The following is a 15,834-nucleotide window of genomic DNA, read 5'->3' on the forward strand; positions in this document are numbered from 1 at the left end:
CAGAAGCTTGCGCCGTCTCCCGCAGCCCGCTCGAAACGTCGTCCAATCAAGGTTGGCGGATCCCTCCTCGCTGATCAACGATCAGCGCTCCGGATGGAACCAAACGGAACCCTAAAAACCTTATCCCATCTTCACGCGCTCTCTTCAGGTATCTCCGTTATCGCACGACACAACGCCGATATATCCTTGCCGGTTCTGATGTTTATGCTGGGCCAGTCAGTTTTCGGGGCCTCGCCCTCGGTCTTTAACTCACCCAGCTCCGCGATCGACACTGGAAATTTCAAACATTCGAAGGGCGCACGGCTGTTCCTGAACTAATCCGGTAGTTTGAGCAGCTGTGGCGAATAAGTGGACGGCTGTTCCTGTCCCAAAGGGGTAATTTTAACAGTTCGGAGGTTCGACAGGGATTTGAAGTGGATCTACTGGAGGGGTACAACACGACCCCACCAACCCATGGAGCCCACATGGATGGCAACCTGCCAACTGCTGCTTAGGAATACCGCGCTGGAAAAATTCTTTGCAAGATATCTCTCGATCGAAGAAGGCGTAGTAGCAGCTCGAGCTGTCTTCAACAGTATATAAGGCTCAATTCCCTCTCCGCCATCCGCATTACTTCTCTCCAAAACCGACGTCACCACTTCCATCCCATCTATTTACCCGCCGCCGCATAACAAAAACACACCTCCCCTCTCTCCAATCCATTCCAGCTTTCCTTCCCCTCCCTCAAGCAACAAACAATGTCCAAAAACATCGCCCTAATCGGCAGCGGCATCTTCGCCAAAGAAGAGCACCTCCCCGCGATCCGCGCGACGCCCTCGCTGGCACTCAAAGCGATCTACTCGCGCTCGCTCGCGTCGGCGCAAGGCCTCGCTTCCGACGACGCGGCCGTCGATTTGTACAGCGAGGACCAGGAGGGGCGGACGTATGAGGAGTTGCTGAAGCGGGATGACATTGTTGGTGTGGTGATTGCGTATGTGGAATTGTCTTTCTTTTATGTATAGTTTGGCTATCTATCAAGAGCTATGCTATGCTAACACTATGGAAATGCATAGATTGCCCATACTGGTGCAGCCCGAGTACATCAAAAAGGCCCTATCAGCAGGCAAGCACGTCCTAGCCGAGAAGCCCATCGCCAAAGACATCGCGACCGCGACCGAGCTGGTGTCCTGGTACCGCGGGCACGCCAGCGGCGTCACGCTCGGCATCGCCGAGAACTTCCGCTTCCTCGACTCCTTCCTGTATGCCGCATCTCAAATATCCACGCTCGGTCGGGTGCTTGGCTCGCGAACGCGCATGCACGCGTTAGTATCGCCCGGCGCGAAATACTACGAGACGGCGTGGCGGAAGAAGCCCGAGTACCAGGGCGGCTTCCTGCTGGATGGCGGTGTGCATTTTGTTGCTGCGACGAGGTTGATGCTCGCGGGTGGGAATGTGAAGGTTGTGAAGACTAGTGCGTTCACGACGCAGCTGCGGGAGCATTTGCCGCCCGTGGATACCGTGGATGCGACATTGCAGATGAGCAATGGGGCGAGCGGGACGATTTCGATATCGTTTGGGACGACATTTTCCGGGTCGGAGTATGCGGTTGCGTGTGAGAAGGGGACGGTTACAGTGTCGAAGGGTAAAGTGACAACCAAGAGGGATGGGAAGGAAGAGGTGAAGGACTTCCCCGACGAGGGAAATGGCGTCAAGCAGGAAATCGTTGCGTGGGCGAAGGAACTGGGCGAGGGAAAGACGGACGAGAGGCAGAGTCCCGAGGAGGCGCTGAGGGATCTGGAGATTCTGGAGGCGATGCTGAAGAGCGGAGAGCAGGCTGGTGCGCCGGTGGAGCTCAAGCTCTGAGAGCCGGTCAAAGCTTCCACCAAAAGGCGGAAGAAGGCCGCGGGTTCTTACTGAGGTCCTCTCTCCGCTCCGAATTGTTAAGCAGTGTCGGCGTCATATAGCACCGATTATGAGGACCGGGTATGCAGGTCCCGGAAGGCAGCAATGAAACAACAGACTTGACAGCGCTGAGACCCGAGCTTGCACGACGGCAGCGGCCGTGTTGTTGTGACGATAAGCATTCACTCAAGGATTTATCGAAACACGGCATTAGCGGCTGACACCGCAGCTCATGCCCCTGCGCTGGCGGCCACCGGCTCGTCTGACGTGGTATCCGTCTTAGTGGCGTTCTTCACAGCATTGGCCTGCCCCTGTTGATCTCTGCTTTCGTGGTCGTCCTCTAGCCCCAGCTTCTTCAAATCGACGGCGAGCGGGTCTGACTCTTTCGTTAGCTCGGTTGCACCCTCATAGCCTGGCGGCGGTAATGCCCATTCCGGGAGGCCGGTCTCGTAATCCCACTTGCCCTCCTCGCAATGGTATCTTCGCGCGTGCAGGTATATGCCCAGCTCATGCACACCCGGGTCGCTGTACAGCGGGGTGTCGCAAACGCTGCACGTCTCGCCTGTCATCTTCTCTGCCTTGCGCTTGTTGTACTGATCCACCATCTCGTCGTGGTATGCCACTGCGTCTGCAATGTCTTCCTTGCCCATGCGTGAAAGCCGCGTCATGATATCCTCGTCGTCTTCCTCTTCTGAATGGCCCCTGCCGAGTGACGGCCCAAAAACTCGCTGGTTCGCGTAGATTGGGTCGTTGGATATCGGATGCCCGAGATACTGCAAATGTACCCGGAGCTGGTGCGTGCGGCCGGTGATCGGAAAGCAGCGGACGATGGAGTAACCGCGCATTTTCTTCCACGCCATGCCGGGATGATGCTCTCCGTTCTGTGCAACGGGCTCTTCTTTATCGTCTTTGGGCGGATAGTACGCAAGCCTCTTGAAGACCGTCCTTGCCTCCTTGCCATTTGCCCTGACGCGATTGAGCCCGAGCTTCGGGCTGATCTGGAGAATGGGCTTCTCGCAGACGACTTCGCCCTCCGGGAACTCTCCGACAACGCGCGTAATGTATTCCTTCTTGACTGTCCTCTCCCGAATTTGCGCACTCATGTCCTCCGCTGCTTGCCTGTGCTTCCCGATAAACATGATCCCGCTCGTTAGCCTGTCCAGCCTGTTGCATGGTAGCGGATTCCAGCCATATCCTCTGTCAGCTCTCATAATCTCGATCACTGAGTTGAAATTGTACCGGCCGGCGGGGTGGACCGGTATGCCCGCGGGCTTGTCGATCACTATGAGATCGTCATCTTCGTGGACTATGCCTATAGGTTTTGCGGTGCTTGGAGGTTCGTGTCGGTGCAGCGTATGCGATATTATGTCGCCATTCTTGACAATCGTCTTTGTAGAAGGTACCGGCTTGCCATTCAGCACGACGCGCCCTTCTATTATAGCCTTCTCATAGTACTCTGTCGGTCTGTCCCGGAACTCGCTCGCGAAGATATCTAGTATCTCCCTCCCACGCCATCGTTGTTTGCAGTAGGTATTATATGTGAAGTGATACGGCTTCACCTTGCGCAACCCATCCTCGAGGTAGTATGGCGGCGGCCACGGATCGCAGGGCGTTATGACGACGGGCGGAGGTTCTTTGAACGGAAATTTGTCGTCGGGCAGCGGGGGGTATTTGTCGGGCAGCGACGAGGGGACGAGAGCCATAGACGGTTTCGCTGGGCCGGGGAGGCGCCCTTTGCGAGCGAGGTAGGCGAGGATGCGCGGTGAGGGCGCCAACGTGGTGGATGGCTCTCTGTAGTTGCAGAGAAAAAGTGAATAGTAGTGATGGCTGCGCGATGATTCGCGGCACGCGTGCCGAGGCATAGATTGCTAGCCGGTCCGAACAACATCTAAGTATTTAGACACCCATGACACGCACATGGAGACCGTGAATATCACGAATCGCCCATCGAGATGGCGTTAGACACATTGAAAACGCGACGGCGACATGACTACAGGTTCCAGCTGGAATACAGGACGAGATGGTACAGGTCCCCACCCTTCACACCCCGCCTCCCGACTTACCACACGACAGGAGCGACAATGACATGTACCATCACTTGAACAACAGTATCTACTACTTCCTGTAAGCCATCGCTAGCTCCATTCATTATAATATGTCTCCTGACAATGCTGTAGATTCGATTCCGTGGTCAACACGTACTTGATCCAGCACTGCTCCCTCCACCCTCCGACCTCGTCCCAGATCGGCCTTGTCGTCCATTCACACTGCGACTACCTCGCCCCAATAGAGTTCCCTGCCGTCGTAGATCTAGCGCTGAGAGTGAACAAGCTCGGGAAGAGCTCTGTCACCTATGAGATTGGCGTATTCGAGAGAGGGCACGAGGAGGTCAAGGCAGTGGGCGAGTTTGTCCATGTCTTTGTTGACCGAGAGAGCAGGAAGCCTGAGAAGCGTGGCATGAGCGATGAGCTGAAACAGGGACTTGGGAGGTTACTTGTGGACAAGGCGAAGCTATGAAGAGGAAACGGCCATCGAAGCGTAACCCTCAAATCGGCGACGACGGAACGACCCGTACAGAACAGAAATGTCCTACACCAGAGCCATCTATGGCGCTTGTTCCTTCTCGGGGGATCGTGCGATACGACTTATTATTCTATCGCCATTGACGAGGGAACCGATGGGATTCGCTTCCGTCTTTGCATGGGCAAAGGACCTCCTTTCCTGGAGGAGAGCCAATGCACCCGGATCTTTCCGACTCGATGAAGGACGGCTGCCTATTCTTCAGGGGACAGATCGTCCCTTGACAAATACTATCTCCAGCCTCTAACGCTTCTTGGGAGCCTCAACCGACTGATTGGAGTGCAGCCGACCACTGGCGTTCAACGTCTTTCTCCTCCTTCCTCTCGCCGTGGTGCGTTGTTTCCATATTGCGCCACTTGACCTAGACGAGTTGTGGCTCATATCGCCATACATCAAGCCACTATGCACCGTACCGTTATGTCTTTATCTCAGCCTATACTTCAAGCCAACACAGATTCCAAGGGTAGCAGGCCAGAATAACATATATTTCCCGTCCAGCTGGCCTTACAGTCGCCGCCGAAACGTATCACATTGTCTCCTCCAGCGACGGCCATTAGGCGCTCCACATGATAGGTCCCGGGCAGTTCAAATCTCTATCGCTCAAGGATGGCTGCAGAGACACCTTCGGAACATTAAAGCTTGATTATAAGCTTGTCCGACTTGGGTCCAATCACGCGAATTTTGCTGTTAAGCTCTAGATCCGTCGTTACCATTTCCGGCGACCGGGTTGTTCTTTCAGCCTCCTGAGCGCCACAATCCGCTCCACAACTCTCGAATTGTTTCTCCAATGGTATGGCGCTATTTCGATCTCGCCATCTATCACTTCAGCGTTCCACACATGTCCATTGCCGGCTCACTGGTCGAGCAACGAAGAAGCCGTGGCCGCCGGAGTCTCTTCCCCAAGCGATCGCCAGCTCCAAGGCTCCAGATCTTTGGACCTGACTACCAGTCTCTTTCGAATGGAATGTCAATTAGTTCTGCCCCTTTCTCTAAGTTCTGCCGTCGCCATCAATGGATCAAACTTTGCCAAATTACGCTCAGTTACGATTCCCTAGATCCAGGTCAGGAACAAAGGGATTTTTCGTTCGGATCTTCCCGCCCCTAAGCAACTACGAGAGGCTACTCTTTTCTCGCCAAAGCTCGCCAAGCGTTCACAAATGTTCTTCGCCGACTACTTGAGCTTCTAGGCTTCTCAGACAAGCCTCTTCCCCTCTGGATCGATCACCACATTTCAAGCCAGGTTTAACACCTCACAATCATGCCTCGAACACTCGTGGAGGATCAGACGCCTGCAAGCCATGGCTTGAGCGGCGCCATGCACACCAGCCAGAGGCTTGGTCAGAAGCTCTAGGTTCACTCATATGAAGCCTTGCGAACAAGGTCGGCGGGACGCAGCATGATCTGGGCCATATTCCTGATCTGCTGCGCATATAATAAGAAACCAAGTCCCGCCTACAAGACTTAGTATCAAGCCGTTCCCATTCACGGACTTTGCTGTTCTCTACGAATTTCGTCTCTCCCGTTCTAAGCTTTGACCTTGTCGTCGCTGTCCACGATGCGCTTCGTCAATCTTGTCCTTTTTGCTTCGGCGGCTACCGCGCTCTCGTTTCCAGACGCGTCCGCCGTCATGCGCCTGTTTACCCGCAAAAATGGCGGCAGCGGCAGCGGCAGCGGGAGTGGGAGTGGGAGTGGGAGTGGGAGTGGGAGTGGGAGTGGGAGTGGTAGCGGTAGCGGAAAGTGCCTTGCCGTTTGGTCGACCATCTCCAAGGAACTGACTAGCAAATTCTTGGAAAGGGGCCAGTGCAACGATGCTGCTCGTGCGGCCATACGATTGATCTTTCACGATTGTGGATGTAGGTTCAGCGATCCCTTCCAGGAACGTTCGTCGCTGACAGGACGCAGCTTGGGACAAATCTCAAGGAGCCACTGGCGGCTGTGATGGTAGTTTGGCTCTCTCCGATGCCGAACTCGACCGTCCTGAGAATGGGGGCCTGCGGCCTATCGCCCAAGATCTCAAGCGCCTTGCCGACCAGTACAAGGTCGAAGTTGCTGATATGATTGGTAAGGTTACCCACTCAATCAATCCTAGTATGGCCCGCAGCTAACTTAGGCCGCAGTCTTTGCTGGCAATCATGCCATCGTCACCTGCCCACGCGGACCTCGTGTGAAGACTTGGATCGGTCGCAAAAGCTCTTCCACTCCCGCTCCGGAAGGGGGCCTTCCCGATGTCAAGGCTGATCCCGCTATTCTTTCCAATCTCTTCAAAGCTAAGGGCTTCGATGACCGTGATCTTGCAGCCTTACTTGGTTAGTATTCCACCGTCATGGTGACCTTCCTCCCATCTAACTTCATGCAGGTGCCCACAGTACCTCCAAGCAATTCGGCTTTGATCCAAGCCAAAGCGGTAAAGGACAGGACAGCACTCCTGGCATTTGGGACGTTAAGTACTACTCAGAAACGCTCAAGCCACCCAAAGGCGCTTTCGTCTTCCCGTCTGACAGCAAGCTCGCCAACTACCGTGACGTCGGCAAGGAGTTCAAAGGCTTCGTGAATAACCAGGGAAAGTGGAACGGGAAGTTCGCTGATGCTATGGGAAAGATGGCTTTGTTCGGCAGCGCCGGCACGAAGGGTATGGTTGATTGCACAGACGCGCTTCCACGGGAAACGAATGCGAAGAGGGAGCTTAGGGCGATGGACGTCTTTGCTCCCAGGAACTAATGAGGATTGGCGATTGTGTAGTATTGTCTTGAAATGATGTTGCGCTTCCTGTATGTATATTTGCACTCGGATGGTGTTTCGGCGTCGAGGCTCGTTGCGGATATGGTAGGCGACGAACCTCTCCTTGACCTACAAAAAATATGAATGATTGATCTTCCTTGACATGAAGCATCCAAATTCGTTGCTTAAATAATGAGTGAAAGATCACGTGATGCGCTAGTCCAGATCCGGATGCGACAGGGGCTGCCGCACATCTGCCGGTAGCCGGTGTCAATTGCAATTTATTCCTCCACATTCTGCCTCACAGCTTCATATCCCGCCGCCTAATACAGCCTGCCAAGCATGATTAAGGCCAGCATGTTTTCAATTGAGCCCTGGAAGGCGCATCGGTGGTTCGAGCTGCGAAACGTGGCTTTCGTGCAAATGGAGATCTCTCTTCGCCCTCAAATTCTGGGGCATACGTCTCTCTTTACGTTCTCCCAATTGAATGTTCTGTTCTTTCCTTCTTCCATAGTCTAAAGTCATGTCTCCGTCTTCGTCGGCGTTCTCCCGGCTGCTACCCCCAAGTCTCCTCGTTCCTTTGCTCCTCGCCACACGCGCAACAGCGCTCTTCGAGACAGGATCTAGCCCGGCGATTCAAGACCCTCTAGTCAATCCACCCCCGACTACATGCCCAGTGCTGCAAGATGGCATCACGTCAAACACCTTCCCGTGGACGCACAACCCGACCTGTGTGACTGCCGTTCTCCCATCCACCGGAGATCACGGGCATTTAGGCGTCCACCAGGACTTCTGCGTCTATACCAACACCAATTTCAATTCTGGTCGAGGGATCAGTCTAGTGACGACCCCCGAAGTAGCAGCAGAGTTGATGAGCGAGACGTACTCGCCGTTCTTTGAAGAGGTAGCTAGCGAGTCGAGTTGGGAGATGAAAGAGACGGCAAGCAAGGGAATGGGGCTTTTTGCGAAGAGGAATATTAAAGCGGGCGAGACGCTGATTCTGAAAAGTCCGGCATTGTTTATCGCGAGGGACGCGCTGGATACTCCGTCCCGGAGCCGAAGGCGGCTACTCATTGAGACTGCGGTCAAGCAGTTGCCTGAGAAGACGAGGGAGTTGGTGATGGTGTTGAGCAGGAGGGGCGGCCAATCTGAATATGAAGATATTATTCATACGAATAGCCACCGAGCCAAAGTCTGGGACGGATCCTCGCATTTGGTGCTCGTGCCGGAGGCTGCGGTAAGTTCTTGTTTCTAACCCTGGGACGTCAATTGCGGAGGATTTGTCACGTGATTAGCAAGGAATGGTTGCTAACTATGGAGCAGCGAATCAATCACGCGTGCCGTCCGAACGCATACTACCGTTTCGATGATTTCACGTTGAACTTCGATGTCTTTGCTCTCAGAGATATCAAGCCCGGAGAGGAACTCACCTTCACTTGTAATCCATTATTGAACCCTCCGCCTTTTCAAGACACTAAAAATTATAGATGGCTTCTCCTACCAGCCCCGCGAAGCGCGCCTCGACGCACTAGAAAACCACTGGGGCTTCACATGCACCTGCCCTCTCTGCACCGCCAACAGCACCGTAATCGCTGCCTCAGACGAGAGGCTCAAGAAGATCAACGAAATCAAAGCAGTCCTCCCCACCGAGCAAAAGGACATCCCGCAGATGCTCGGCCTACTCCCCGAACTCATCGGCCTCATGGAGGAAGAGGACCTCATTATCGAACTGCCGATGTACGAGGAGATCATGGCGTATACGTGGAGTAGCTTTGGGATTGAAGATAGGGCGAAGTATTGGGCGGAGCGGGCGAGGGAGCATTGGGCGGTTCTGGCGGGCCCCGAGAGTTGGGAAGCGAAGAGGACGGGGCAGTTGGAGAACGATGTTAAGGGCCATTACACGTGGATGAGTTGGGAGGAGGATCCTTGGGAGGGCGTGGGGCACGGTCATCCGTGGGGGGATGATAGCAGTGGTAAACATGATCATGATCATTGAGTGGTGGAGCAGGGAAAGGTGCATGTGGCGGACAAGGGCGTGGGCGTTTTGAAGGTGCGTGTATGTCAAAACATATACTGTTATCTGCAAGTAATTTCTGTATATTACAGTATCGAACGACAACATCAATCTCTACTGCTGTTTCTTAGATGGCGGCTGCCTAGATTTATGCCAATCAGAGCCATTTCACGTCACCGCTATTGTGCAACTCATTGCGAATGAAACACGAATAGAACGCCACCTTTACACATGTAAGATCGGAATTATCGAGTACGCTCCACTACAATCCCGGAAGCTACCCCATCCGCTCAGCGACTTTCCAAGGGCAAATCCTCAGCACTCAATGCGATGGGTTGATCCAAGTCCGATAATGTGAATGCCCACTCCTGCTCCATCGCCTCGCGTTCTCTTGGGCGAATCTCGACTTCAAAGTCGTGATCCGGACTTGCGGTGGATTCCCAAAATTCGACCTTATTCTTCGACGGTCGGACCCAATGTCCTGTCGTTGGTTTAACATCGAACTGCATGATCATAACCGCGACGAATGCCATGATCTCGGTGGAAGCGAAATGCCTGCCTGGACACAGAGTGGTTCCACCCCCAAAGGCTCGAAAGCCTGCTGCACTGGGGCGTTTACCGGATCTCGCAAAGCGTCGGTGGTCAAAGGTGTCATTGTCAGGCCCCCATACAACGCTGCTGTAATGCTGAACAGGGCTAGGCATCATAACCGTACTGCCCTTTTTGAGAAGGTATTGGTTGTCGAGCAAGTGGTCCTCCATAACGAGCCTTGCGGACACTGACGTGCTGTAGATGCGAAGGACTTCTTTGAATGTCGAAAGAAACATTGGACAGGATGTCTTCACCTTAGACATGTCAATAGTGTGAGTACTTTTCCCTTTGTTTCCACGGCTAACCGACACTATGCCCAAGAGTTCATTGCGGCAGTCTGCGAGGACTTCTGGATCCGAGTAGATATGGTACAGCATCCAAAACGTCATAGGTACAGTATTGGCCAGCAGAGCGATTCCATTCGTAACCTCAGATCTTGCAATATCGTTAAGAGGGATATGATGCTCCATGCTATGCTTATATCGAGCTTGCACAAGCGCGGCCCCGCTCCGATGATTGTTGTTTCTGAAATAGTTCTCGAAAGCGTCGGCTGCAAAATCTAGAGCCTGGATGGCTTCGCCGGCGGTCCAGGTGGGAAGAACGCCTATGATAAGCTGCGTCATCCCTGAGGTGAATGTCCTATCTCTTATTAGGTATGTTGCCAAATATTGAACTTGTTGTTTCTTACCAGAAGGCTGTCTCAACCCCTAGATCTTTATATGGATTGGAAGGACCATACACAGAGCTGGTGGTAGCAAGCGCAATCTGATTCTTTACCCACTCGTGCAACTTGACTTTTGTGACTGATTGCTCTCGCAAACGGTTGAGTGACATGGCTACCAGCCCAAGCATGACTCGATTCATTGCATCTAGGTTTGTTCCGGGAGACAGGGCAGGGTGAATGGCGTCATTAAATGTCATAACGTATCCCCAATCGCCTTCCTCCCCGTTCGTGTTGGTGTTGATAATCTCGCTTGCCGTCTTGCTGAATCGAGAAACATTGATAGATGCTTTGGCAGCGAGGGGCATAAACGCCAGCGATTTGTGTTGCCGCTGGACTGCCGAAATGAGCCCTGGAGAGTTGACGACGTATAGTCTTGACCCTGGCAGGCGAAGGGTGTAGATGGGGAGATTGTACATGTCTCTACGGCCTCCAGTGTCAGCCCCTTTTCATCCTAGTTTTGACAAGGAGAATTGGTGTACCGGAGCTTAACGTAATAGTTGGTCTTCTTCCGTGACATTCCGATGATGGGACTCACGAAAGGTATCGTGTTGTCGACAACAGGTGGTTCCCGTCGGTCCTGGGTGTAATACAGTAGTAATTGAAGGGATACATAGGCCACGGCGACCACACCGACAAAGATTCCATAGTTGGGGGCCATGGTGCATGTACTTGCAATAGAGCTAACAGTCAGGTCCATGAAGAAAGTGCAGATGGAAAGTGGTGAAGGACAGGTCAGCGAGGAAGTGCCAAGATCCGCGCCTCAACGCTTCCGACCTCATTGGCTGGCAACTAGTGCTCACAATATAGCGCGTTCTTGCGCTATCTGTGCTCTTGCTGTGCCACTACGATGATCATCTGCAACTCGAAGCCATGAATCGCGTAGGCCATCTTATCAATGGTGTCAGATTGCGGGTACGCTTGCCCGTTCGGCAGGATTTTCCAAAACTTTTCCATTTCGCTCTCGGCAGCTGCAAAAGTATCAGGAGTTTCCACTTATGCTTTGTAGACCAGCTCTGGTTTTCACGGCATGCTGCTCTAAAGATAGCTTCATATCTCCAGGATGCTTCTCTCTCTCCTCCACAATAGACAGTTACCTAGGTAAAGGACCGATACGAATGATCTAGTGATATGGGTGTACACGGGAGCGGGGAGAGGCACATGTGACGCATGAGAATTTGGTTTTGTAGGTCAGGAATGGTGAAAATGACATAGGATTACAGCGTGAGTGATTTTCGTCCTCTCTAATGATCCAGATATGCATAGGAGACCAAGGTTTCACTCCATGTGTTTCCCATGAGGCATCTTGGAATGGCAGAAATCGACACATAGTCTAACATTTTGCCCCGTAAACTTCGCCACGAAGCAGTGGTGGACATATTTGCAGAAGGGATGGCGCTCTTCTACCATCGTTGGTCTCTCTTTGCCATTTTAGAAAACGAGAAAAGAAAACCGCTCCATGGGCTCAAATGCTATGATTTTAGTCTTTCATAAGCAGAGGCAAAGTGTGAGGAGTAAGATTCCTCAACGCCTGAAGAGGTTTATATATCCAGACAAAAGTAGAGCCCAAAGGAGTTAGGAGAGATTTAGAGAAAATGTCAGTCTCACTTCCAACGTTCTTAGCCTTATTGGCCATAGTGTGTTTCAGTTGATGCTGTGGTATCCATGGCATTACGCTTCTCGGGCTGCGTCAAGGCCTTAAGAGACGTAGACCTTACTCCAAGGAAGGCTTCTCCCATCGCAGTGGCAGAAATGCGCTTCTTGATAAGAGTCGCCAACCATACATCGAGGCAAGACGGCCTTTTAGCCGTCTTTCGATCGCCAGACTAGCTTCATCTATGACCCTTACATACAGGATTGCCGATATTGCTTTTAGTTCGTCTCAAGTCTCAGCCGCCGCAAACCATTCCCCAGGTGTGCAGATGCTTTTTGGACTCGTTCAGGTTCGACGCATTTGGCGTGGCCTCTATCTCCCAGATAAGCTGGCCCAAATGCCAATGCATGTTGCGAAGTCCAATAAGCTTTCCATTGGACGGCTGGAAGGAAGGTTGGAGCGAGGGAGAGACATATCCCCTATGGAGCGGTACCGCGTGAGTTTGAGTGCCGACACAGACTCCATGGACCAAGAGCAGCCCGGTTTTAATCCGGCAGCGAGGCCAGGTCCATGGATTTTGAACTTTCTTGCTTTTAGACCTGGCAAGCGAAGACTGCTGCGGAGGAAGGAAAGAAGTCCGAGGCGTAAGGAGGACGGCTTTATATAGAAGTAAGGAGAGGAAGCGGAGGAACTGATCCACGCACTAGATTAGCGGGAAGAGGGAAGTCACTTTACGTTGAGAGGTTCGTGTTCCCAAAGAAGGTCGGAGCTGTGGGTCGAAGAACACGACCCAGGCCAGGCCATGGTCAATGATCCCTTGGATTTTAGAAGAGCATAAAACTGGTTTCCTGCATTGCGTCGCGGATTACGGCTTGACCAAGCACTCTCAACATAGAATTTATCTGTAAGCTCTTTGTCCGCAACGATTGCTCCCATGAGGTATTCGGGGCCTAGGTTTTAGGCCAAGCTCGCGCGTTCCCATGATTTCCCTTTTGTCCTTATTTTAGTTCGCATGGACGGCTCTAATAGAGAACCCGCATGAAGAGTTTGTCCTGTATTTTGCGTCGCTCTGTGGCTCCGGTCCAAACGAAGCCGAAGGGCCGCATTCGATATCGATGCTTAAAATTTTCATCCGCGGCGACGACAAGAATGCTTCGCTCCCGAACGTGTATGCGTACCTGCAGTGCTTCTGGAAGAGCAAACCCATGGAAGTAATAGGAGTCGCATTTCGAAGTCGCGGTATTGTTTCTGCAGAAGACGGAGAACCTCCCATGAGACGTAGTGAGGTGCATTTTGGAGAGGAAGCAGGATCCCACATATCCACCCAGAGGTATTGATTCTGGTCGACAGATACTCAGTCCATGGAATGCCATAACCATGCGTTTTAGAATGGACAGTGACCTGAATGCAGTGGAGTAGTAGTGCAGAGAGAGCAAGAGGCGGCCTTATATACTTGAGTAACGAACAGGAAGAGGAGACGATCACGTGTGGGGCTATCCAAAGCGGTCTGAAGGGTTCCTCACATGGGTTTCTATTCGGACGCCAGATTTCTCAACTCCACTTCAGAGCCTAGCACTCTGACCAGTGACCAACTCTCCTCGCTCAACCAAGCATCCCTTGAAAATGCCCGCGATCCCATCGAAGTCATCTAGCGTTGTGACTTTGGAAACATCTGCTACTTGTCAGCCGCAGTCCCACTTTCCGCGGGGTAGTCTTACATTGATCGGGCCGCACGACAACAACTGCACCCGCTTCAGAATCTACGCCGTATTTCTCATACGCGTGGCCGTGTCCAGAGTTGTAATGTTCGTCGTCGACGTAGACTTTGTGAAGATCTAGCATCATCAGCATATCATAAATCTGCGCGACGAGCGGAGTATTGAACTCACCCCTCATCCTCCACTTCCCCGTCACAGGCCAGAAGTACCCAGGTATCTGCTCCTGCTGCGTCTCCAAGAACTTACTCCTCAGCACGACTATTGGCTCGATCAGGCTATCGATATCTTCCGACGGTGGCGTGAATCTCCGGACAAGCGGTTCGAGGAAGTTTGCCAACTAACATCCTATCAGCGTTCCTTCTCAGTCTCGACATTGAATCTCTTACCTTCTCCAATCTGCTCTTACGGCTCGGTATCACGATATCACCAGCGAATATAACAATCCTCCACCGCCCATTGCTCTGCAGAACACGCTGTAGCTGCATCGCTTTGCAGTCGCAGAACCGGATAACTTGCGCACTTGGAAACCTCATCCCAACTGTGCATCCGCTAGCAAGCTCTTGCCTACTCCCTTTCGCATCCGTCAACTCCGAGTCATCGTATCTCGCGGTAAAGCCCGCCATATACCGCCCACTCTTGATGAAATGCTCCGCGAACTCGCCAGGCCTTTCTTCTTTCTGGCTGAACTTGCGGGCGAAATCGCGGTCGAAGGCAATGAGATCTGCTGCTGTCTTGGAGCGCTCGAGAACGTATGTGCGCAGGAGGGAGGGTGAAGCGATGCCGCGGAGGATGGATGAGAGTTTCCAGCCCAGATTGTATCCGTCCTGCAGCGATACATTCATGCCTTGTCCGGCTTTTGGCGAATGCGTATGGCACGCATCACCCGTTAGGAAGACTCTGTGCCCCTTGTGGAATTGATCTGCCAATCTTTGTCCAATGCTGTATGCAGACCACCAGAATGTGCCCGCAAATTCCATATCGTACGGTGCAAAGATCTTCTTTGCAGTATTCTGTAAGTCTTCGAGCTTGACGTCCTTTGGGTGCGAGCCAGGCGGTAGCTGGATATAGAAGCGGACAAGCGAGCCGCCTTCGCGTGGGATGATGAGCAGGTTGCCGGAAGAAGAGTGCATTGTGCATTTCCGGCGAATGTCAGGGAAGTTAGTGAGCGGGTAGATGTCCATGACGCCCCAGACAGTATCTGTAGTGTCGCCGATCATGGTATATCCTAAAGATCTGCGGACTGTGCTGTGCGCGCCGTCGCAGCCCTAGACAAGTCGGTGCCTGTCTTTCGTCTGGTGCTTTCTTGGGAAGGGAAAACTCACCAACACATACTTTGCCAGAAATACCTCCTCCTTCCCGTCCTTCTCCGCGAAAACTTTACAGCAATACGCGTCCGGATCCCCAATCTTCCCCTCATCCACCTCCAAACTCTTGACCTCATACCCATAATCAATCTTCTGCCTCCCGCCACTAAGCTTCTCCATAGCACCCAACATCAACCCATTCATCCGCGCCTGATTCAGTATAACATGCGGCATATGGCTGAGCCCCTTCTCCGTATCTATTACCCTGCTCTGTCTTACGATCCTCCCCTTGCCATCATCGCCCCAGAAGCAGACCTCGAGGATGTGATAGGACTCCCGCAATAGCTCTTCTGAAAGGCCGAATGATTCGTATATCTCGACGGTTCGACACTGGACACCGTCTGCTTGTCCGATCTCCATGGGGCCGGGGCGTCGCTCCAGCATCGTGAAGGGAATCCCGTAGCGGGCCAGCCACGTCCCAGCAAAGATGCCGGCGGAGCCGGAACCAACTATCAGAACTTCTGTCTTTTTAGCCATGTTGTAATGTTAGGGGCATCCGATGGAACAAAATGTCTAAGTGCTCGGAACCCCGGGGTATCTGAACAGAAAGTGTAAGCGAAAGGGAATGGGAAAGATATTGTTACAAATTGCAAGAAAACACCAAGGAGAAACCAGAACGGAGATGCGAAGAGTCTATATATGTCTGGACAGGT

At 52.7% G+C, this 15,834-nt stretch overlaps 7 protein-coding genes across 7 annotated transcripts; 4 read left to right on the forward strand and 3 right to left on the reverse strand.

The window, feature by feature from the left end:
* Window positions 1-261: 261 nt before the first annotated feature.
* Window positions 262-2,177, forward strand: BU26DRAFT_516683 (NAD(P)-binding protein). The gene is made up of 2 exons (XM_033828386.1): window positions 262-970; window positions 1,053-2,177. Exons 1-2 carry the CDS (start codon window positions 738-740, stop codon window positions 1,840-1,842), a joined length of 1,023 nt encoding a protein of 340 aa, XP_033686968.1. The 5' UTR covers window positions 262-737; the 3' UTR covers window positions 1,843-2,177.
* Window positions 2,112-3,584, reverse strand: BU26DRAFT_420898 (pseudouridine synthase; the record flags this gene model as incomplete). The annotated part of the gene is made up of 1 exon (XM_033823382.1): window positions 2,112-3,584. The coding sequence occupies one exon, from the start codon at window positions 3,582-3,584 to the stop codon at window positions 2,112-2,114; it is 1,473 nt and encodes a 490-aa protein (XP_033686969.1).
* Window positions 3,585-3,833: 249 nt separating this feature from the next.
* BU26DRAFT_529244 (Thioesterase/thiol ester dehydrase-isomerase) lies at window positions 3,834-4,398 on the forward strand (the record flags this gene model as incomplete). The annotated part of the gene is made up of 3 exons (XM_033830884.1): window positions 3,834-3,904; window positions 3,955-4,005; window positions 4,059-4,398. 3 exons carry the CDS (start codon window positions 3,834-3,836, stop codon window positions 4,396-4,398), a joined length of 462 nt encoding a protein of 153 aa, XP_033686970.1.
* Window positions 4,399-6,088: 1,690 nt separating this feature from the next.
* On the forward strand, window positions 6,089-7,179 carry BU26DRAFT_421429 (class II peroxidase; the record flags this gene model as incomplete). Its single annotated transcript, XM_033823406.1, has 4 exons — window positions 6,089-6,314; window positions 6,364-6,522; window positions 6,579-6,767; window positions 6,818-7,179. 4 exons carry the CDS (start codon window positions 6,089-6,091, stop codon window positions 7,177-7,179), a joined length of 936 nt encoding a protein of 311 aa, XP_033686971.1.
* A 302-nt stretch (window positions 7,180-7,481) lies between these two features.
* Window positions 7,482-9,313, forward strand: BU26DRAFT_451984 (SET domain-containing protein). The gene is made up of 3 exons (XM_033824784.1): window positions 7,482-8,416; window positions 8,503-8,617; window positions 8,667-9,313. Exons 1-3 carry the CDS (start codon window positions 7,703-7,705, stop codon window positions 9,173-9,175), a joined length of 1,338 nt encoding a protein of 445 aa, XP_033686972.1. The 5' UTR covers window positions 7,482-7,702; the 3' UTR covers window positions 9,176-9,313.
* Window positions 9,314-9,483: 170 nt separating this feature from the next.
* Window positions 9,484-11,025, reverse strand: BU26DRAFT_422688 (cytochrome P450; the record flags this gene model as incomplete). Its single annotated transcript, XM_033823473.1, has 3 exons — window positions 9,484-10,423; window positions 10,473-10,928; window positions 10,988-11,025. The coding sequence occupies 3 exons, from the start codon at window positions 11,023-11,025 to the stop codon at window positions 9,484-9,486; spliced, it is 1,434 nt and encodes a 477-aa protein (XP_033686973.1).
* Window positions 11,026-13,380: 2,355 nt separating this feature from the next.
* Window positions 13,381-15,825, reverse strand: BU26DRAFT_479384 (uncharacterized protein). Its single transcript, XM_033825665.1, has 5 exons — window positions 15,140-15,825; window positions 14,204-15,082; window positions 13,989-14,154; window positions 13,818-13,934; window positions 13,381-13,771 (listed from the first exon to the last, which is right to left on the reverse strand). The coding sequence occupies exons 1-5, from the start codon at window positions 15,656-15,658 to the stop codon at window positions 13,662-13,664; spliced, it is 1,791 nt and encodes a 596-aa protein (XP_033686974.1). The 5' UTR covers window positions 15,659-15,825; the 3' UTR covers window positions 13,381-13,661.
* Between the last annotated feature and the right edge of the window lie 9 nt (window positions 15,826-15,834).

Source organism: Trematosphaeria pertusa (genome assembly GCF_010094035.1).
Source record: "Trematosphaeria pertusa strain CBS 122368 unplaced genomic scaffold BU26scaffold_4, whole genome shotgun sequence".
NCBI lineage: Eukaryota > Fungi > Ascomycota > Dothideomycetes > Pleosporales > Trematosphaeriaceae > Trematosphaeria > Trematosphaeria pertusa.

What these genes read in the sequence shown, in the direction of transcription:
- BU26DRAFT_516683 (XM_033828386.1), top strand. Translation starts at nt 738, where the DNA reads ATGTCCAAAAACATCGCCCTAATCGGCAGCGGCATCTTCGCCAAAGAA. An exon ending in ATTGTTGGTGTGGTGATTGC is followed by an intron (nt 971 to 1,052) that starts GTATGTGGAATT and finishes GGAAATGCATAG; the next exon opens with ATTGCCCATACTGGTGCAGC.
- BU26DRAFT_451984 (XM_033824784.1), top strand. Translation starts at nt 7,703, where the DNA reads ATGTCTCCGTCTTCGTCGGCGTTCTCCCGGCTGCTACCCCCAAGTCTC. An exon ending in TGCTCGTGCCGGAGGCTGCG is followed by an intron (nt 8,417 to 8,502) that starts GTAAGTTCTTGT and finishes ACTATGGAGCAG; the next exon opens with CGAATCAATCACGCGTGCCG. An exon ending in AGAGGAACTCACCTTCACTT is followed by an intron (nt 8,618 to 8,666) that starts GTAATCCATTAT and finishes TAAAAATTATAG; the next exon opens with ATGGCTTCTCCTACCAGCCC.
- BU26DRAFT_479384 (XM_033825665.1), bottom strand. Translation starts at nt 15,658, where the DNA reads ATGGCTAAAAAGACAGAAGTTCTGATAGTTGGTTCCGGCTCCGCCGGC. An exon ending in GTAAGAGCAGATTGGAGAAG is followed by an intron (nt 14,155 to 14,203) that starts GTAAGAGATTCA and finishes ATAGGATGTTAG; the next exon opens with TTGGCAAACTTCCTCGAACC. An exon ending in GGGGAAGTGGAGGATGAGGG is followed by an intron (nt 13,935 to 13,988) that starts GTGAGTTCAATA and finishes TGATGATGCTAG; the next exon opens with ATCTTCACAAAGTCTACGTC.